At 41.5% G+C, this 22854-nt stretch overlaps 1 protein-coding gene, 1 long non-coding RNA gene and 1 other non-coding gene across 4 annotated transcripts in view; 2 read left to right on the plus strand and 1 right to left on the minus strand.

Annotated features, from left to right (window-relative positions):
• USP46 (ubiquitin specific peptidase 46) overlaps nucleotides 1-8370 on the minus strand; it is a 35046-nt gene extending 26676 nt beyond the window's left edge. The window contains exons 1-2 of one of the 2 annotated variants that reach the window (XM_054824295.1): nucleotides 7700-7812; nucleotides 2537-2637 (exon numbers count right to left, since the gene is read on the minus strand). In XM_054824295.1, the coding sequence (XP_054680270.1) occupies nucleotides 2537-2545 (9 nt within the window). In that variant the 5' untranslated portion in view covers nucleotides 2546-2637; nucleotides 7700-7812. Of the gene's footprint in view, nucleotides 1-2536; nucleotides 2638-7699 lie in introns of both variants that reach the window. The other variant, XM_054824294.1, reaches the window with a different exon arrangement.
• A 7590-nt stretch (nucleotides 8371-15960) lies between these two features.
• Nucleotides 15961-18727, plus strand: LOC129205886 (uncharacterized). The gene is made up of 4 exons (XR_008576902.1): nucleotides 15961-16485; nucleotides 17447-17558; nucleotides 17978-18063; nucleotides 18436-18727. It is a non-coding gene; the product is annotated as an uncharacterized LOC129205886 (long non-coding RNA).
• LOC129206502 (small nucleolar RNA SNORA26) lies at nucleotides 17725-17842 on the plus strand. The gene has a single exon (XR_008577172.1). It is a non-coding gene; the product is annotated as a small nucleolar RNA SNORA26 (small nucleolar RNA).
• Nucleotides 18728-22854: the final 4127 nt, after the last annotated feature.

Raw genomic sequence — 22854 nt, forward strand, 5'->3', positions numbered from 1 at the left:
AGATATTGACTGACCCAAAACCCACCATGTACTCATATTTTTGAAGGTAAAGGTGATTTAATACAATGTATCTAAATAAATTATTTTTGTACATTTTCTCCAAAGAGTTTTCTGATCATTAAGGCAAATTACAAGAGCTTGAAAGGCGATGCCTAACTTGATTTTGCTGGATGCACCAAACTATCTCTAATCACAGATCTAAGTAGTATGTATATGTTGTGGTTTAGCCCCAGCTGACAACTAAGCACCACATGGCTGCTCACCCACTTTTTCCCCCACCCTGGGTGGGATGGGGAGGAGAATTGGAAGAAAAAGATAAAACTCGTGGGTTGGGATAAGGACAGTTTACTGGGACAGCAAAGGGAGAGGAAAATAACAACAATACTAATAAAAGAATACACAAAGTGAGTGATGCACAATGCAGTTTGCTCACTGCCAGGAACCTGATGTTCATCCCATCCCCGAGCAGCGACCCCTCCTCCACAGCCAACGATCCCCCTTATATACGGAGTATGACATCATATGGTATGGAATACTCCCTGTGGCTAGTTTGGGTCAGCTGTCCTGGCTGTGTCATATCCCGGCTTTTGTGAAAATTAACTCTATCCCAGCAAAAAGCTAGGACAACATAAATAACTTCAGCTCTTTACTGTGTGGTTACCAAGAAATGGATAAAAATTGAGAGGCCTGAAATCCTGAACCACTTAGTATCTCAGACAAAGTGTTTAAGCCACTCAGTCTTATATAACTTAAAAAACATGGTTTCCTCCAAGCACAAAGCAACCAAGGACTGGAAGTGAGGTTCTAGTGAAGTGTTACAAATTCAGTATCTAAATCCATAATTTTTTTTTTTAAATATCGACCTTTAAAGTTTCCATGATTGGACAACCTTTACCAAACTGCAACTCTGTATTCTCTCATGAGTCTGTCTTCATTCCCAGCTTAATTGCTCTTGGATTAGTGGCACTCAGGCTTTTGCTGGAACAAGTAGCAAAAACATTTTTTTGGGGGCCAGTTTCCTTCTTCAGAACACATAACCTCAAGATGGCCTCACAAGTGAAAAAGAGACTGAGGTTTGCTTACAGACTACAATTTCTTCAATAACATTTTTGTCTGGGCCACCCAGACTGCATACTTGGTGCCTCAGAGCATTCTAAAGGCAAGGCACCTTCTAGACTTCATCACAGCTGCATCAGCTGGAGTACTCTTTCATAACCTGGAGACAGAAGAAAGAATATCTTCGTTAAATCTCAATATAACATGAGTCATGAGGGCTGCAGTTATGTCACAGGACAGGTTTAAAATTCAAAATTATTTTTGACAATCAATTTTTGACAATTTTTTCTTTTACAGAAATGCTCTAAAAACTGTTTAAATTCAGCTGAGCCAAGTGCAAGATTATGCACATGAAGAAAAGAATCACCTGCACTTGTACAGAATGAGAAACAGCTGACTAAGGTAATAGTGCTAAAGGGAAGGGGAAGGGGAAGGGGAAGGGAGTCTGGAGACCATAGTGTCATATAAGATAAATAAGCATCAGCTACACAGTGCTATTTCAAAAAAAAAAAACCAACATAAAACCAACAACAACAAATGTTGACAACATAATGAAATTCTTACAGACACTAGTCTACAAAGTTCTTGAAGTAACTTTCCTGTTCAACTTGTCACTGGTAAGACTTCAGACAGGACCTTATGTCCAGGTTTGGGTGCTAGATTTCAAGAAAGATGAACATAACTGGCGAGAGTCTGAAAGAAGGCGGTCAAAATGAAAACCTCAACTCTAGAGAAAAATGACCTGTAAAAAAGGGTTGAACAGGGTTGTGTTGCATAAGACAGAAAAGGCTGAGGCAGGGCATGACAATATTTTCAAGTATATAGTTTGCTACAGAAGGGAACTAGTCTGTTCTCAATCTCAAGAGTGGACAGGATGTGAAGTACCATGTTCAAATTACAGTAATGTAGATTCAGGTAAGACATTAGGAAACTTTCTAGTCATAAGGGCACTGAAGCATTGGGATAGACTGCCTAGAGAGATGATGTAGTCGCCATCACTGGAAATCGTCAAGTTTGACAGACATACATCAGAAATAAAACAGGTTTATCAAATGGAATTCCAGTGGACAGTTGGAGACTTTATTGTCCTAGGACAGTTTAGATGCAACTGTTATTAGGTCATTAATTGTGAAATCAAATTAGATAACCGCAACACACAATATCCAGTAATGGCTGGCTTGAAACTGTCAGCACAGCAGCCTTCTCTGCAAAGGCTGAGCATATCGAAGAACATGCCTATAATGGAACCCTGACGGTGGAGGTGCAAGCTCATTTCTTCCCCAGAAGTACTGATACACTGTGGTGTTAAGAGTATGTAATGTACGTAAACGTATATAAGTGCATCTACCAAGCAGCCAGCCAAGGATAGTTTCTCGAGGCCAAAGGAAGATCAGCAGAAGAGACTTTGCTGACTGTTTCTCTGGCTGGCCATGATTTACACTCCACAGACTGTGGCTCTTCAAGCCCATCAGAACCTCACCTCCTGCATGGCACTTGCCCACCACACACAGTTGATCAGGGTCCAGAGTCTGCTTTGAATCCCATCTCTTCCACAATTCAGACTCACTCAGCCTTGCTGAGCTGTAATTAAGAGGTTCATTTATTAAGGTATTTAACATAACCACTGATTTGCTCTTAATTCAGCAACTTGAAGCCAAAGACTATATGCATCTAAAAGAAACACACTGGAAACCACACATTGTACTCAGGAATCGTTCTGTTGTGCTTATCTTCTAAACAACTAAGTGCATTATATATTATGGCACTTTAGCCATGAAAAAGGTATTCATGCAAGACAAGCCTCAGCCATTAGTCCAGGTTATACCTTGAAAATTATGTATTAGGATGCTTCTCACTTTACATATCCTTCTCTATCCAATACAAATTATCTTTTGTGGACTTCTGTTTATCTTTTGATGGAATGCACACTTTCTGCTTATCAGTCCACTACCCATTTGTCAGCCATACTCTCAAGTTTCTCATTACTTCAGAAAGGTATTATGATAATTAGACTTCATATTCCCTGTATTTTTCATATTTTTGTTTCTATATTTTCTATGTATATCATACTGAAATTGTGCACTTTTGAGGCTATGCTTCTAAAATTGCATTGCTTGAACTGCCTGCAACTCATTTTTACAGATGTAAAAATCTATTTTCCCTTATCAATCTAAATATGCCTTCAGATAGCTGTTTTACTGTCTTGCCATGTATTATTCTGCCTTAATCTCTGTTTATGAGAAGTTTTAAAAGTCACAAAGAAATATACACTGCAGGATGTCCAAATGAATAAATGCAGTTGAAAGTCATAGTGATCAACTCTGTAACGAAATAACACTCTTACTGTACAAAGCAGAATTTGACTATTTTTACAGCATTACAATTGTAATTTTTTTTTTATATCAGGCATTTTCCAAATCTATGTTTGTAGTCTGAGTCCTCATTCTGCCCATGCCATATATTCAAATTAATCCTGTGACGAGTCTCTAAAATCATGGCATTAAAAACAAACAAATAAAAAATCCAACAGTTATTTGCTTCCTGAATGTAGAGACTCACAGGTTTTTATGTTCTTCTCTACAACTAGTTTCTAGGATGCTTAGAAATTTTTTCTTGTTTTTAAAAATGAAAGCTGAAATTCACAGGTGTTCACATACTTCCTGGTGAACTGTGTGAATGTTTTCCTGAAGAAAAACACCAATTGTTATGAAACTCATAGAGACTATGAGAAGAACGGGTAACATGAAAGACCAATTAATGAAAAACAAAATTAATCTGAGGAACTGCAACTTTTTTTCCAAAGGATATCTATACAACAACTACTAGGAGCAACTGTGAGGTACTTCAGACAATACCTTGTATCAGAAGCGATCTGAATGTGTTCAGAATGTCCCATTTATTACATTGACAGAGCACTCTGAAATGCAGATCAGATTACTTGAAATACTACTACAAAATTACAAAAGGAGGGATTAATACCTGTTCTCAGCAGAATACTAAAAGGTATTTAGGAGAAATATGGTCCACAGAGCTTGTTAGTCATCTCTGTAAAAACATATGTCAATACATTCTGAAACGGTTAGATGCCTTTCACTGCACATAACAGTAATATCCCTAGGCCACAGCTGCAGCATGAGCTTAACTCAGAACTCAAGACTGTACCAAAAGCTCATCAACAGAGAAACATACTGCAGAGGATTTCAGTAAGCAACAATCCTGAAATGCAAGCATGCCTATCTACCTTTGAACCAGCATTTTGTACTTGAGTCATTGGGTTATCTCACAGAAACAATACCTAAGAGGATTACAGCATCCTAGGGGCTAAACCCACATCCCTAGTTTGTGTCTACAGTCTACAAGACTTACATGGCACCAGGTGTTGGTATTCCCTCATACAGGATTTCTTCAGTGTATCTTATGCTTCTTCACATCTACCATACCTGCCCTACATAAAAGCTGATGATTGCCTATTGTATACCTCCTCCTGTGGCGAACCTGGGGTGCAGACAGAGTGGATGAACTTTCCAGTGTCTGAAAGCCAGGTAAGAGGAACATCCTGGCAACTAGACCTCCCTTTTCAGTAAGGCTGACCACTGTGCCCACATAAGAGTCCCACCGATGCCTTCAGGCACAGTTGCCTTCATCCCCTCTGCCTCAGCAGAACAAGTTTTAGCTCTTTGGTCTCATTAACCAAATCAGCGAATGATAACTAGTACTATTGTTATTATAACTAGGGGGTCAAAACTGGTAAAAGACAAGAGGAATTTTGTTTAATTCTAGAAGTTGTGCATTTAAATGTTTACTACAAATAAATGTGTCAAGTGGAAAGTTTGCACCTAACATTTTTTCTTACTGCTTAGCTCCTACTGTGTCTGCCTCAGCATGTGAGAGCTTATCCAGTGAACATATAGTACTAGATCTCTTTTGCAAGCAAGTTAAATACTGTCCCTGGCTTTCTTGCTTCACTACACTTGTTTTGGTCCTTCCTGGAAAAGACTGAATCTCTACCATCTTCAGAAGAGCAAAATTACAAGCTGGAATGGGAATGGAAAAAGATAAAGAAGAACAGAACTTTTTTTTTTCATTACTGTGTTCAACCAGGTCAAAAAACTTAGAAAAATATTATTATGCAGCATTATATACCTAAATATAGTATATTACCTAAGAATTATGCTGCTACTTCTCAGTCCACAAATTGTAAGTAGTTCAGTTCTTCAAGCACTATGTTATAGTGCAGCAACGAGGTCTGGGAATTAACATCTTCATCTGGTAGATTTCTACAGATGCCTTAAATCAAACTAGCACTGCAAATATTCAGGTTTTATACAGGTAAAAGGCTTTCTCATATACCTCTAACCTTCCAAAGTCCCATTCTTACAGAGGGTTGTCATAGCTCCTCCTACAGACCATTGAGATCAAGTCCACCACCTCATCTAAGAGGATGCATTTTTGGAGGAGCCATAATACAGTGTTGCTAATACTTCAAAGAATTCATGTTTCTCTTACAGCCCCAAATTCCTGTAGCTTTCTGAAAATCTCAGCTTTTTTTCCTAAAAGAACTTTCAGTCCCTGTGGGTTATCCAGAAAAGACTAAATGTGGCCATCACAATGCAACATCTCTAAAAGCTACATACACAGACCCCAAGGAATATGTAGCTTTAAAACATCATTATCATTAAACCAGCTTCACCTTCTGTCACAGTACTGGTACCAGGAGCTAGAATTGCCTTGAACTATGAGCCCTTGTATGCCTTTTCTGCCTGAGGCTCTAATTCTTCCCTTCAGTCTCTCTATTACTCCTATTTTTGCAGGATACACTGACAGCGACAGCTGAGCAGCACACCATTAGAACAATCTCATCAGTTTTGCTGCAAATCTGTTCAGTCTTTGGGAGAAGCGTACTGTATACAAGCGCATCTGTCTGAAGCACACAAAAGAAATCATGGAGTTCCTAGTGCTTTATGACAATGTTAAAGTCTTACAACCACCTGAGAGTCTCCAGCTCCCCTTCATGCGGTGCTCTCTTATGTAGTCTGCAGGGCATCACACCCACCATTCATCAGCAATAAAAACCGAAGCCTGCCTCAGAAGGAAGGTAAATGCACCCAGGTTTTCTTCTCAGTTCCGTACCATTTCCTAAACCTTTCTTTGCAGTATCCATGGCCCACTGGCCCACAGGACTGGAAATTATTAAGGACAAGGAAAAGTTTAGAAAACTACTTACTGTTGGTGAAGAAAGGTGAGCACCCAGATTACTTTACCCCAAGTCTGGATTTTGTAGCAAGTCTTTTTAACCCTAAATCCAACCCTCCCTCTCTGCATTTCAGAGCAGGTGTTTCATAGGGAGGACTGAGGCTTAGGTCAGAACTATGCATGGGATGCCCTGGACATCTGGTTGGAAATAAAAGAGCAAGCCCACTTGAGTGGAAGCGTGGACACGTGGAAGGCGAGCAGGCTCGCAATCCACACTCCCTCCCACAGACCACTGCTGCTGACCCCGCAGGAGCCAGGCCTCTGGGGCTGTGCCTGTCGCCTTACCCCAGAGGCAGGCTCCATTCTCCAGGGCAGATGAATGGTATGTGTGGCATCACCAGCACAAGGCATGCTGGGGCACCACATGGAGGGCAGCTGGCAGCTGCGAGTAGCTGCTCTTGAAGAACCTGGAAGTAAGGGGGAAAAATACAGACTAAACCAACAAAATGTGCAGAAATAGGCTTCTCTTCTGTTTGCATTGGGGTGCTAAGCACGCACACATTTCTTTGTTAAGTTTATTACTGCCTCACTGTATTAATAAACCTTTGATAAAATTTGAGCTCTCTCTTTCCCTCCAAGAAGTTTCAAAAATCTTAACCCAATCAGATGCCCCAAGTTTGTTAGGATTAAAATTAGACCCAAGTACAATGCCGAAAGTGTCCTTTCAACTGTTCCTGGGGAGGAAAGCGGCAAAGTCTGAACATAACTAAAATATTAATGTTTCCTTATTCCTTCCTAATTGCCTACTCTGATTTAGAGAAAGCTAAGTGACTCAAGAGTACTTAACAACCAGCAGTCCTGAGTGGCATGCAATGCAAGCTAAACCCTGATGTTAGCTCTAAAGCCAAGACTACCTAGCATCGGGATCCGAAAGCATATTATCGGGCACCTAAACATCCTCGTTTTCTGTGTAACCTGGGGAGCTCCTGGCCCCATGAGACCACTGGGTACCTGCCTGAGAGGGCTAAATGGGGTCACCGACTTAATGTGGATACAGAGCCCAACTTTGGGGCTTCGCAGGATTATTAGGGCAGGAGGAGGAAGGGTGGGCTGCGGCTCCTTCTGCAACGCCTATCGGCCGGGGCCAGCCCCGCTCCGGAGGGCCCCGCACCGGCTCAGCATCTCCGTCTCTCCCCGGCCCGCTCCCGGGCTGCTCCGGGAAAACTCCTCGGGACATCGCCACTCTTCGGCGGCCAACTCCATCCCAGGAACGTCCTGGCGCAGCCTGCCCGGCTGCCCCTCCGCCGGGGGCAGGGATGCGGTCGCTTCTTTTGCCTGGCGCCCCTGGGGGGAGCCCCCCCAGCCGCCCCTCCGCCGGCCCCAGCAGGGCCTGCCCCCGGAGGGGCAGCTGTGCCGCCCCCCGCCGGCGCGCCTGCCCGCGAGCACTCACCATATTACAGATGGAGGCGATGTTTCTGACAGTCATTAGTCTAAAGGTTGCAGCGATCCCACACCGCCATCTTTATAAGGTGAAAACAGCCCCGCTCATGGTGGGAAGAGCGCAGGAAGGGAGAGGGGGCGGCGGCGGCGGCGGCGGCGGCGGCGGCGGCTTCTGCTCCTGCTCCGGGGCTGGGATAAAAGCAAGAGGAGGGGACTGCACAGGCACCCTTTGCGCTGGCAGACCGGCGAGAAGGACGGACCTTCCTGCTCTTCCTCCTCTGGGCCAGTGACCGGGAGCTTTAGCAGCGCGGGGAGAGCAGCCGCATCTCCGCTCCTTCCGCCTCTGACTCTCGCACGGTCCGCAGGGCCCCGGGCTCCCGCTGGAGCGCTCAGCCGCGCCTCTGCGCCAGCCGGCACCGCGCTAATCTCTCCCTTCCTCCTCCTCCTCCTCTCCTGGCGGCTGCCCTTGCCGCTCGCCGCTCCATTGCAGCGCCGCGCCCGCTGATCCGCTCTGACAGCGCCGGGGAAGGGAAGGTCAGAGGCAGTGACCGGCACGGGGGCACCCCCGGCGGGCCCGGCCGGGGCGGCTGCTGCCGCAGCCAATGCGCTGCGGGGAGGAGGGGGCGCGGGGGGGGCTGCCCCTGCCGCCTCCTCCCGGCCCGCGGCCCCTCCGGCGGCACGCAGCGGCGTGGGACGGGCGCTCCAAAGGGAGCGGAGGTGTCTTAATCACCAGGCCTGGAATGGCCACAGGGCTGCAAAAACTCAGGGGTCGGTGCATAGGGAATCACACTGCCTAGCAGGGTGAAGGACAGGAAGGCAGAGTCCAGGCAGGACGACATGGATGTGTGGCAGTGACGGCAGCACGGCACTTTGGGACATGGTCTCTCCCCCTAATTTGAGGTATACAGAAGCCCAGGCACTTGCAACCCCCGAGAACAGTAGGCTGGAATGTAATTTACTGCCCACAGTAGGTGCTTTGCATTGCTATTCGTGCAGACAACATTTATCTTCACAAATGTTGTTTTGGGACCATGTCCACATCACGCACCTTAGTGCCAAAGTGCTCACTCACAAGTTTACAACACGTGGCATTTATACAACACTGTTAATGCAATAATCTCAGTTGTTCTTCAAACACAAGTTCAGGCCCATGCCTTTCTCCAAGGTAGAGCAGTATATTAAATTTAGACACGTGGTAATAGGCACAGGGCTGTTAAATAGCTAACTTGGGGCCACACAGCAAATCCGAGAGAAGCAAGAACAGAGTTCAGCTAGGGCAATGCCTCATCTTAGAATGCCCCTTTTCCTTAGCAGATGTTGCTGTTTTCAGCAGAAGCTTAAGGCCCATTTATTGTTCCTCTGCTAGGTTGCGGAAATCACTCAAATGAAGAGAGACAACTGCTAACATTTCTACAGGCACCTCTGCTGCTAACAGCACCTGGAAGTATGGCACACTTGTGCTTAGCTATGCTTTTTACTTCATGATGCTAGAATATAATAATTTCAGTCTATAGAGCCTGACCCCACAGGCTTTATTTACAGGAAACATTCTGAAGTCAGTAATATTTTTTTATTTCAAGAGAAGGTCTATGATTATTAATAAAAATCTGGCATCAGCAGTAGCATCTAAAGATAAATTTCTACCCTGAGAATTCTGTTAGGTAAGTGGCCTCAACCCAGCTCACTGTGGACAAGTGCCCACTTTATAAAAATGGTATTAAATTTGGCATTTGTTGGCATCCTGTTGACAGTTTCAGCACAGAAACTCAAAATGGAGTTGTCACAGGGACAGAACTTTCCTCAATAAGTTGGATTAGTTATATTAAATCACTGCAGACATTTGAAGTCAGGATGGAGAAAGATTTTTGGATGTTACGGAGTAAAGTCATCAGGGCTACTAAACTGCTTCATAGATCCACAAATCACTATGAAAAAGAGCCATCAAATAATGTAACACTGAGAAAAAAATAATCTTCCGTATAATTCCATTAAGTTCATGATCTTACATTATGTGTGAATTTGATCCGAAGTGTTTAATTTGCTTAAACTCTGAGGACTGGATTACATGTAATATCGCAGGTTTTCTCGACATAACCAAAGGAAATGGGAGTTAAGCCAAGGTGTCATTTCAGGACTGGCCACCCCCAGCCTCAGTTCTGAAGCAATCAAAGCCTGAATGGCCTCCAGTGCATTTCTAAGTAGCCTGTAGAGACTGTCAGTACTGCACTATTGCTGTTTTTTAAACTCAGATCCCTTTTATTCCAGAAGCCTAGTTGTGTACTCTTTGCTGCAGCCAGTTTATTCCAATTTGCTGTAGAAAATCATACTTGCTCTCAGTGAAACGTCATGAAGCAAATGAATGTGTTTGAAAGGTGATTAAAAGTTTAAATGAAACAAAATGTGGTAACTAATAAAGCCATTTACCTCACATATATGTAAATGTCAAGGAAAACAAAAAGGTAAGAAAAAGGTAAGAGGTATTTTTATACTTTTGCTTTCTCACTGATGACAATTCCTTTTACTTTGGGGTAAGGTTTCAGGTGGTTTCTGTTAATTTTTTTTTTTAAACACAAAATTAAATTGCTATTAGTTAAGCACTTATTGGCTGTTCAAGGAAATTACTAGTGTTGAAAATAAGCATATATGGAAATACGCACATACATACATTGTTCTGTGAAGAATTTGGTATCATTATCCTTAACGCTAATAAAAATACTTTCATTTAAGGGTGGACACATTTCATGTCTTATTTCTAAGGATTCATAATAAAACTAGGAAATAATACACAAGTGTTTACATGCCAGTTTAATGATAGATTAGCACTGGCTTTTTTGCTTTTCAGTCACATATCAAACTGGGTAAGAGGAAAGAAACTGTTGTACTTGACATGGGCTGGTGAGTGTTTTGATTTTCTTCTGGTGTTGTCATTTTCAGGACTAGAAGGTTTATTGAAGATAAAAATATGCTAAGAAAAGCAACAAATGCTAGTTGCAAACATTATAGGAACTGTATAAATAAAGAACAGTGAACAATTGTTTCCACTCTAAAGCATTGCCCTATCTCTTTATAACAAACAACTAACCCTGTGTTTCTTCTGAGTGTTAGACAAAGAGAAGGAAAACAAAGGACTATTTATAACCTAAGAGTGCTTATATAATTTCTGTTGAAAGGTCAAAAAAAATGCCTCCTGCATTTAATTTTAGATCAGTCTTGGTCTCATCTGGTTATATACTTGAACATTTTTATTTCACTACATAAAATGAGAACCTATTGTAAATATCCTCTTTGGCTAGCAGAGGCTTGGACTTTCATAACATTTTCCATCTGAAGCTCTCAGAGTACTTTGCAAACATTCACTCAGACTTGTCAAATTATTGGGTGGCAAGTTAATATTAGCTTCTTTTACAAAGCAACAAAACAGGCAGCAGAAATTTAGCAACTTGTCCGAAGTTACCCTGGAAAGTTAGTAGCAAAACTGAGACTAGAGTATCTGCTCACTCTGTGCTACAAAGAGGATATTGCATTTCCTCTCCAGAAATCTCAGAAAATTCCACAGAGGGTTCATTTATGTTTTTCTTGTAATAAACTCTGGTCCAGAAATGGGTAATCATCAGTCAGTTTTGCTGAACAAGTGTTTGGAACAGAATCAAATTTAGGATACGTTTCCAGGCAATTAAAAGGGCATTTTAATGGAAAAGGTGGTTAAAACAATACTTATATTTTCTGGAAGGTGACAGACTACATAATAAGAATTAAAAGAGAATTCAGATATCTGAAATACTTTCAGTGCTGACAATGTATGTTTAGAATTTTACAAATGCTTTTTTATATTTTGTATTTTGCATAAAATTTTGTTCTACAAAAAATATCAATATGTCTTTAACAGAATGGAAAATATGTAGACACAAGCATGAGGACTAAGAATTTTCCGTGAAGGTTGAAGCTGCAGAACAGATTGGGAGCTTTAGTACAATGCCAAATGCCAACTTGCAGTCCATGGACTGAGGCTGTAGTGCATGGCTTATAGCAGGTCTGCAGAAGCCACTCTATTTACACCTGAAATTCTAATGGTAAAAGTGAGTTGTAGTCCATGAAAAATTCATGGCAATCCACAGAAAATGCAGGGAGTCTCCTGGGGGCCCGTTTGTAAAAAAAGAAAAACAACCACCAAACCACCCAACTTTGGAATCACTATTCTTTAGGACTATCAGCTTCAAAGCAATGCTTACCCAACATTTTTAAACTACCTGAGAAATTATTTATCTTTATTTAAAATATGATAAAACTTTACCTTTAGAATCCTAACAAATCATACTGTCACCTACCAAATACGAAGCACAGAAAATAAAACTTTGCATTAAATTCATCTCTGAATCTTACCTATCTATGTTGATTTAACATTATACTAGTTGGCAGAGATGGAATACCATGTCTTCCTTTTTCTCAGAATTTGCTATTTTACAGAAGAAAACAAAATATATTTACAGCATCTGACTTAATTTTTTTTTTTTTTGAAAACCCAAAGACAACAGAATAAGACAGACAGAAATACATTGATGGCTACACCAAAGGCTGACTGAATAGATAAAATGGCCTAAGAGTTCTATAGTGATAACCATTAAAAAGTCTATTCGATGAAGAGCCAGTTTGATACTCGATAATGGCCTAGAGGTGTAATTATCTCACAATATCTTACTCCTGCCTTTTTCCTTCTGCTTAATTGTGTTTCAGAAAAATTGTATTAGGAGCTTTGAACAGTGACAGTAAGAGAACTTCTGCATATTGTTTCATCAGTTTTCATAATATTAATCTTCCCTGACACTACTCAACTGAAAATATTCCCACATTTTCATAAAGTAGAAGCTTGAAGAATGGCCTCTTTATCAGGTATTTTATTCAGCAAGGAAGTTCACTAGCAAACTTTACTGGAATTTTTCTTACCTATGCAAAATGTGCTTTCAGTTGGAAAAATACTATTTAACTTATAATCATACGTATCGCCTAGAAAGAGATAACCAAAATTTTTAGCCATGGAAGTAATTTATCAAACAAGAAGAGACTCACTGAGCAAAAGTTACAGAAAACTTAAGTTTCTAACAAAAATGTATTGCTATTTCTGCCTCTGGAAAGGAAATAACAATCCTGACTTGCCCTCCTCTTCTTCTCCAAAGATTTTATTTATTATTTTTGTTCTATTCTACAGGCTCTAATTTTAACTAATGTACACTCTAAGAAAAAAACAAAAAGGATATTTTGACAGCAGACAGGCTGTAAGTGGCATTTTCAGTGTGAATTTAAAATATACTAAAAAAGCCCCCCAAACCAAAAACAAAACCAAAAAAACCCCAACCTGCTACATTGTAAGGTCCCAAACCTGTCAATACTGTCATCCATCTGCAAAAACTGATGGTCACATCAAGATTTTACTTGCTTTGTTTTCCTTCATATCAGTGTGGAGAAAGACAGTGACACTGAAATGAAACATTAATGACAATTGTGCATTGTGGTGAACACAACATGGCATTTTTAAACAAATGTTTTTCAAAAGTCTTTCAGCTGAGAGATGTATCTGACCAGTGATTTTGAGATTAAATTCATGCATCCCACAAAGACAGAGCTCCACTCTAAGATTTGAACAACTGAGTTCAGATCACCACAGCCTCCTTAAACAGCTCAACACTAAATCCACAAAATAACCAAGGCACTCAGCTAACTTCAAAAGGCAGACCTTCAGATATTCTTCTCCATGACTACCTAAAGTGGAAGTGCCCTAATATAAACAGGCCTAACAACATCTACTGGCATAGCTGACCAGGTGCCCAACAGTTTTTCCTGGGCATGCGTAGAACCTGCTAACCTCTCACACTAAAAAGAAGCAAAGGCTTTTCTTCACCATGAGGTGACCAGAGTGGAGCAAAGGAGACACATTAAATACCTGATTCTTAAGTGTAGTTCTTGTAACAACTGTCCATACACACTCCCCCCTAAACATTTTTCTGTTCACTAGTCAAGCTCCCGTGATAACTCAAGTTCCTGCAAATTCTGCTCATGACCAGACCTGCATCTCTCCTGGTTAGTGATCCAGGATCCATCTCAAAATTAAGCTGTCCTTAGATCCAGCAGTAATGTGGGTCTTCCCACAAGTCCCTGAGATACCCAGGCTTGTAGGCAGACTCAATGCCCAGCTCAGAAGTTTGTTCAGATAAAAGTTAGAGGCAGCTCTTTCCCTCCAACAAAACACAGAAACGGCAGATCTGCCTGCAGTCTTTCAGGTAGTAACTCAATGGTTACAGCACTTGCCCAGGAAACAGGAGAGCCTTTCCTGCATGTAAAGAGGCTCAAATCCGCATCTGACCCTGTTAGGACAGTGATCTATTCTATAATGAAGTTTTGGGAAGGGACGGACAGGACAGGTGGCCTCTGCATTCCTTCTCTTGAAGTTGTGCCACCATCAGACATGAAAGTAAGTTTCATGGAGCCAGAGAGAAAGCAAACAGTGCAAAGTTTGTATGAGGAAGACAGAAGAAAGCCCATGCAGGGGAAGAAAAAGGAGGAGGATTTTATCTGAATGATTTAAATGCTTGTCCGGGATGGATCCTGATCAGTGGTTTGCTGTGCTAACAGAGGTGCCAGTTTACATTCTGTACTGGAAGAGAAGAAACTGAGCTTGACATACATCCTACTGGCACAGGTGGTAAAAATGTAAATATTGGATGCTACTTCATCCGTTTGGCTACATTAAAAGAAAGGACTGATCACACTTAGGTGTCTAACTGTAGAAAATGGTCATTGCAGAGAACCCCACCTGAAATAACCTGGAGCTACATACCTCATGAATTCATACACAGAGAGTGACTTACCTCGAGCCCCAAGACAGCTTTTGAATCCTGATATGCTCACAATAAACGTACTGGCACAGGGATTACCTCTGCAACAATGTTTTGAGCAAGTATCAGACAGATGAAGTAACTAGAAATGATAAGACACAATTTCTGGAGCTATCTCTTGTTTACAACTATGTGACTGTTTCAGGCTGAAACAGATCAGTTTAGATCTGCTAGGGGAATTTAAATGCAGGGTTCAGAAAACTCTCAGGGCCAACCTCTTATTTTCTTTCCACACACTTACAGGTGCTGTGCTGGTAGCAACTCAGGATGAGCCAAGACATACTGTTTCTCACTGAGACAGGAAACCATGAATTATCAGCAATATATCCACCTCCTTGTGAAGCAGGAACTTTTGTTGAATTCACTACTCCATGGGAGCCAAGATGTTACGCTTCCTACCTACACTGGGCAACATTCAAAGTCTCTGTGCTACAAATTACTAATTCTCAGTTTACGCTAATCTGCTTGTACTCACCCTAAAAACCTCTTAGCAGTATCCCCAGTCAGGTAGCACATCTCAGCTGAAGTAGAAAAAGAGCTGTGTCTCACATCCACGTTGTGCACTCATAGGATGACAGGCCTGGTTCCACCATGCCACCCAGGCGTGCTCTACAGCAAGCTGCATGTGCTGTAATGTCAGCAAGGGTATTAGCGCGGGCTTGAGGCTTACTTTACTATCCTTACAGACAGATTCTAAGCCTCCTAAAGAAGGGCTTAGATGGGAGTTTAGACAGAGATCAGCAGTATTTAGTTCCTCAAAACCGCTACACAGCTGCTACTTCACACCGAAGACACTTTTGTTTCTCTGAGTTAAAGACCTCCGGGTCCCTAGAGTTCGGCTTGGGCAGAGGTCGACACCTCTGTCCCAGCGAAGACGAAAGCCGCGTCATGGCCCAGGTCGCGGGTATGCCCCTGACTGCCGCAGGGAGCGCGACTGAGCAGCCGCGGCGCTTCTCACTGAGGCAGAGGGCCACCTCCTCACCCCCGACCGCGGCGGCCCAGAGGCACTAGCCGTCCCACTGTTCCAGGGGCAGTCCCACGCCGTCTCCCTGAGGGGGAACGCGGGAGGGGAGGCGCAGCACAACGACCTCTCCCCGACGCCCGCTCGGAACTCCGATGCTCAGACCAACCGCCGCAGGCTCCACACGCGCACCCTACCACAACCACCCCGCCCCCTCTCGAGGGGGTCACGTGCGCCAATTCGACCAATAGACAACAACGCTCTTCCCGCGGGCTCCCGCGGGCTCCCCCTGCCCCTGCCCCTGCCCCTGCCCCCGCCCCCTCCACCGGCGGTGGGCGCCGCGCGGGCTCTCGCGGGAGCGGCGGGGCGGTATTTAAAGCCCCGGGAGGGGCTCACTTCCCTCTTTTGCCGCCGTCTGTCGCTGGGGTAAGGCTGCGGCAGCCGCTCCCATAAGGAGCCCTGGGCTCCTGTTGGACGGGGTGTGGGATTCGGGGGGGGATGGGGCGAGGCTGGGCCTGCTCGGGTGTTCCCTTCACATCTTGCCCTCTCGGAGCCTGGTGGTGGTCCGAGGAGTCAACACAGGGGGATAGAGCACCTTTCCCTCACAGAAACCCAGTGCGGAGCCGTCCTCTCCGCCCTGCATCCTGTCGTGAGGCACATGCGGTCCCCCTCCCTTCTCCCACCCCCGCCCCCTGTTCTGGGCTGACTTCTCTCTCCCTCCGCAGTGTGTGGCGTGGGCCGCACGCACCCCCATGGCGACCGCCCGGCGGGGAGGATGGCGGCAGAAAGCGTCCCAAGGCACCGGCAAGGCCTTCAGATGCCCCGGAAGGGTTTGTCCGCTGGCCTGCCGCGCTCGGCCGCTCCCGGCTTGGGCAGAAGGCAAAGCAAGCTAGGCCTTGCCGGTGGGAAGTGTTGGGGTTCTGGAGTCGTGCCTTTGAACGCCTATAGGTAAGCGGGCACACGGACCGCACCACATACCTCACAGCCTGAGGCTGGTTAGGTAAGGCTTTGGGTTTCAGAAACAGAGGGCTTTTAATCCTGAGATTTTGTACCACTTTAAGACAAACATATCTGAGGGTACTGGTATCACTGTGAGACCATCAGTGCCTAAATTTTTAAAACCTTTAGATCTTTGCTGTTCTTTCTAAATTTCAAATATTCCTATGCCAGGTAGCTCTGTGATTTTCCAAATCTCCCTCCTTAAACTTGAGTCTAATAATGGCTAAAATGTTTCCCTAGCACTGTGGGAAAATAAAAAAATATAAGTATTTGTTACCTTCCTGTTCTTGTCTAAATTATAGATGTTGAGCTGCACAGACCTTAAATCCAATTCAGTGCAGTGGTTTCTTTTTTGTAGGCTGCATCAAGAAAATGACAGTTAAAACCTGCAGTGTTTAGGGTATTGAATGCTGTAGTCACTTAAGTTAAAGTGGACTTAACTTTTCAAACAAAAATTGCTGATTGCATAGGCCTTTGGCCCAGTCTTCTAGTATGTCTGTAACAGTGACTTTTGATGTCTCTTAGTTAAGCTCTGTGTGTAATTTGTTACAAGGTATATGTAAGTCAGCACAAGGTACCATTGAGTTGGCTGGTAAAAATCAGTCTGTTAAATCTAGAAATTTACAGCTTACTTGAGGGTAGTGTCAACACTATAAACAATTTAAGTTTAATAAACTTGGTTTTTGTTAGAGTATTTTAAAAGATGCTCTATGTAGTTTAAATGGGCTGTTTAGAAAAGAATCTTTTCAACAGATTGAACCATTTACTACTTTTTGCTCTAGGTCTGATTTGATAACAAAATAGATGTAAATGACTTCTGCAGCTTTGTAGAATATGGCTTTAAGAAGATCTGTGATTAGACGCAATTTATATTATCATTAATAATCTTTGTCTTTTTTGTGCTGTTTAGGGGTTGCACTTAGCAACTTCATGTTTGAAATATTCTAGACATGGATGATCACACCTAAATTAGAAGCAATGCTCAGGACTTCTTAGGAATGAATAATACCTTCCACTAGAAGGTAAGTGTGCTCTAGTGTGATGACAATTGCAGATCACTTTAAATCTTCCTTTTTGATAACTTAGAAATTTCAACTAAATTGTGATATCTCTTGAATAAATGCTAAGTTCAGATCATCTTAGTTAATAAGAGAAAACTGGTGCTATAATCTATTTCCCTCTTATGCTTTGCCCTCTTAAGTCTGACAGTGTCTTAAGTGGCCAACACAGAGGGGTATAAAAGTTCTCTCTCAAACCCAGAGGTGAGGCTGAAACTCATTTTTGGATCATGCTGAGAGGAACATATGCATGAAATTACTGAACTTCAGGAAGTTACCAGATCAACTCTACTGCATTCAAAATAGCTTGTAGGTAGGCTTTGAACTGTCAGATTGTCATGTTACCTATTAATATCAGTTTCATGTAAATCTTATTTCTCTAGGTTTTTAAGTGTGTTGATACTTCGTGAACCTATGGGATAAACATCTTGAGTGAAAAAGAATTCCTGATAAATTGATTGGTCTCCAGGTATGTAGTGTAAAAAGGATTATCAGATGTTAGTGGATGGATCTATATCTAAAGAAGTTTAAGTTTTTCCTTACCTGAAAACAAAGCAAAACACCCACCAATAAAATTAGTGTGGACTAATGGAAATTGTTAGAAATTTATACAGATTTAGCCAGTCTAAACTGGAAGAAATCTGAGGAAAGCTTATAGGCATAGCGGTTACTGGATCCATTTTAATCTGGCTGGTCCTCTGAAATGGGCTAATGATACGGGAAAGGAAAATCCTGTCCTGTACAAATGGAGACATTTGTATTGAGAAATGGCTCTGACTTAAGGGTTAGTGTCATGTAGCATGTTGATATATGCTGACTGCAAATAAAACTTCTTTTACAGGGAGGAAACCAGCATGTGCAAGGGATTTGAACTGATATTAAACATCAGCTTATGAATTGATGAGTGGCTGATTTCTGAATTCATACTAGATGACTCCAGTTGTCACCTGTAATGTTTTGTCTTGAAAGTGGAATTGAGACAAGCAATGGCTAAAATGTCACATCTTCAAAGATCAAGTTAAAACAGAAACCTCGCCATTTGTTGAAACTGAGGTTTCTTAACAAAAACTGCTGTAATGTATTTCTATGTCTGTGTGGATTAACTGAAATAAAACATGAGTCTGCTATCAGAAGTTTGCGTGTTCTGAAGATTTCTTTTCCGGGTACTTCCTGTATGAAGGCTTTGTTTTATGCATGTGAACACTTACGTTGTCATGCAGAAACATTCTGTTGCCATCTGCAAACTTGAACTTAAAATTAACTTAACTGGCCCTCTTAATCTTTGTCTTTTATTCTGAATGTCTAGTCATGGTTTTCTGAAGTGGAAAAGTGAGATCAACTGGCCAGCTTCTAAGTTATTTCATTAGGCTCTATGTTATTCTCATGCTTTCCAGCTAGTCAAAAGATTCTCAAACGTGAATGAAGTACTATTACATCCTCAGCAAGAATCCCATTACCTGCTGTCCTGGTTTTGCCTGGGATGGAGTTAATTTTCTTCCTTGTAGTGGGTATAGTGCAGTGTTCTGGATTGAGGATGAGAATCATTTCAAATAAACAAAAGGAAAATGTTACTGTACGTAAAGAACAACTAGTGTGAAGATCCTTGAAGAGCAAGATCAATATTGTTTAGCGATTGAGGGCTTGTATGTGCTTTTCAGTTGCTTAGGCCTAAGTAAATATTATAAACTTATGTACTTCCTATTACTAGCCAATGCTTAGAATGCACAAGCAAGAATACAAAATAGAAGTAGCTGCCAGGCACTGCACACCACCTACACAGGGAAGTGAGTTAGTGCGGACTGAGGACCAAACTCATATACTTGGTCAGATTTAACCTCCACCTAGCCAGGAAGTGTTTCTGTTTGTTATCTTTGCTTCAACATGTGCTAAATGGGGTGGGTAGTGATTATTTGTAGCCTGCTAGGCTTACCTAAGTGTTTCTCTGGGCTTGTGTCTTAAAAGATGAAAATAAATTTTAAGGGAATATGAAAGTAATTCTTCTTTATTAAACCTGTCAACTTTCTAGTTCCTCTATGAGAAGTAATCATTTTCATACAAGCCTTGTCAGTCATTTTATAGACCTCTGTTTCTGCAGTCATACTTGAGATTGTCTATTCAGTCTTGCCTTATGTGAGTGTGGTTTCATGTCTTACCTGTGCTGCCCTTTGCAGGTTTTCTAAATCTTCCCTCTTAGGTTCAATGCTAATTGATGGTATTCAGCACAGATTTCTAAATGCTCTCTCCTATTTTCCTTGTTTACATTTGATAGCTTGGGATGATGTTTTCAGTGAGCTATCTGCCCTTCCAGAACTTTCTGAAGGGAGCAGAAGCTATCTTAGAATTAGGGTTGGAGTTTTCCTTTCCAGATGCATTAGTCATGCAGTATATGGTGTTAAATTCCATCTGTTCTGTCCATGAGGATCTTGTCAGAATCAAGATCTTTTGGAGTCTGCAGCCATGGTTGGCTTTGAGTATTCTGCTTTTTTTTTTCATGTCAACTGGTGTTGAAAAAAGTTTTGAAATCTTTTCACTTATGAAAACTATTTTTCCTCTCCTTTCTGAATTAATGGCCTAAGAGTGAGTATGCTAAAATGCCCTTCTCTGTCATGGTAGCTATGCCCTTGAAGGACCTATCTGAAAACTCTTTGAAAATAGTGTGTTCCTTTGAGCCATGATTTGTGTTTAGGTGCTGACTTCTTCAGAGACTTGTTTGTTCACTTTTTTGAGGCACTACAACTCTTGAACTTCACGCTGTGCAGTTGGTGATAAAAAATACCATTAAATCCTAATGATTTGGTCCTTAGTCACAAATTTGTTCTAAAATGTTTCAGGCAGGTCCTTGTTCATTCATCACTAGTTTTTTAAAAAACTTTGGGAAAATGATCTCTATCACAGACAAATCATTCATTTGGCTTTTGTGATGTAGCCTTCAAATTCTTAAAGGCTCCTTTCATGCTTGTTTGTTTCTTGGGCTTGCAAACTTTTTTGCAGACTGCCTGCTTCTGATTAATTTGAAGAGATTTTAATATTATTTTATCATATTGCCCCTCAAGCATTTCTACTGCTTCAGTATGGTACAGAGTTAAATTGGGTTGTTCATTTTTACTTTTCTCTGTTTTGGCATGGCTTGCATTTACTGAAAGATACAGCTTCACTATGAAGCGCATTCACAGTTTGAAAGTGCTATCGTTTCTGTGTGTTTTGATTTGCCCATGAGACTGATTAAAACTTGTCTTTTAAGCAACATTTAGCTATACTGCACCCTTTTTAACTGGTAATTTTAATTAGTTTCATTGCTCATTGCTTTCCTCCTTTTTCCTTTCTTAAAGGGAGAAATTTGCTTTAAATTTCAAGAAGTTAAATATAAAAATGTTTTAGGGTGTACTTCTTTCCATTGCTGATAGCTGAGGTTTTGTTTCCTATCGGTCTTCCTGTTGCAGAAGATAAGCTTTTTCGTAGTAGTGGCTTACACACTTATGCTGTACACTGGCAGCATGTTATACAAGTTTCCCGATAAAACTGCAGTCTTAATGAAGTCCTAATTTGCTGTAGCTATTAATGAACCTACTCACGTTCCACTGAGTGATGATGTTGCATGTAAAGACCTGTCTTTGCTGTTCTGTCCTTCTGAAACATGTGGTCAGAAAGGCTGATGAAAAAAGGGAATCCATTCTAAACATGATGTATTATTCTGGTTTCACACAGCATAAATAGGTTCAGTTGACTGGTTTTAATACATCTGGAGAGAGCAAGAATGAAAGAAAGTATACTTGAGATGCTATGGTGAATACTTAATGTTTCACTCACCTTGTTCTTTAGGTAACAAGGCAACGTTAAGGCACCATTCTTTAAAAGTGGGAAGAGCTTTTCAGTAGAACTAGTTCAATACAAAATCAAAAAGTTTGTATTTTAAACTAAAGAAGTATCAAATTATATCATGTGTTTATAAGGCTTATGACTTTAAATTCATCTATATGTGCTATTGCTCAGTTGGGGCCATTATTCTATGCTGAAGGCTCATTTTGAAGAAACTGGTTAGAAAGACAGGTCACTTGAGAATACACTGTTCCATGACTTCTTATGAGTTGTTATAATAAGAAATCTCTTATCAATTAATTCTGACTTTTTTCTATTTCACCTTCAGGCTTTTTGGAATATAAATATGTCAGTTCAGGCATCGTTCACCCAGTTAATTTTATAATATAACATGTTAAAGCAGTGAAGCAAAACAAAGGGATTAATATTAGTCTAGGAATATGAAGTAAGTCTAAATCTGATATCTTTATTGTTGTAAACTAGCTCATTTACCCTGACCACCACCCTGTGGGACTGTATACTTGGGGCTGTACAGTTCACTGAGCAAGCTGGTTTGTATGAATGCTATCCTCTAAATGAAGTAATAACATTGCAATTTTCCCTTTTATTACTCATTGGAAAAGTGAAGACTAGTGGAAGAAAAATAGCCAGGCTTGCTGGAGAATAGTCAAGGGCTAACTACTTGGCTTACACCATCACAGATTTGTATTAACTAGCCTTGTTACAGGCTAAATGACATTAAGCCAAACTCTGTCATTTTATAAATTTTTGTATGTATGGTTTGTACAACAGGGACTATATGAGAGTTTGGGGGGAAATAAGGGTGGAGGAAAGCTATAATATAGCTTTTAATCTGTGCATTTCTGTTTATTCTAGCTATTGATTGCAAATTTAGGAATGTTGCTTTGGCTTTTTATTGACTAAGTCTGCGAGAATGTTAAATTTCTTCAGCAAGGCAGAAGACTGTCAGGCAGAAGGGGGAATATTTTCATATCTATTTATTCCATGTTCTAGCAGACAGTGTATTTCCTACTTCACTTCCTTTCAGTAAGTTCTTACAAATGTCGAGACTCAATGATCACAGGAAGTGCAAATAAAAAAGCTGAAAAATGAAATGTACTTCAGGAGTAACATGTGCTAACCCCTGGGCTGGTTTCTGTATTTTTTTTAATTGGGAACAGTTGTTGGGGGACCACCTTGAAAGTCTGGTACTCCCCAAGAGTTTTAGTTCTGAGGAGCTTAGCAACATCAGAATTTGTGTGACGTCTACTTAGTAACACCGATTTGTTATCTCCAGGGTTTGTACTGCTTTGTTTTTAAGAATCTAAAGTTTGTATGAGGGTATTACTTAATGTTGGAGTTAGGTTTATGACTCTTTGTGGCCGTACATTAATAAATCATACTTATTGATCTTCAGTGGGAAGCTTGGAGGCAATACACAAGT

Source organism: Grus americana, chromosome 4, assembly GCF_028858705.1.
Source record: "Grus americana isolate bGruAme1 chromosome 4, bGruAme1.mat, whole genome shotgun sequence".
In the NCBI taxonomy this organism is placed as follows: domain Eukaryota; kingdom Metazoa; phylum Chordata; class Aves; order Gruiformes; family Gruidae; genus Grus; species Grus americana.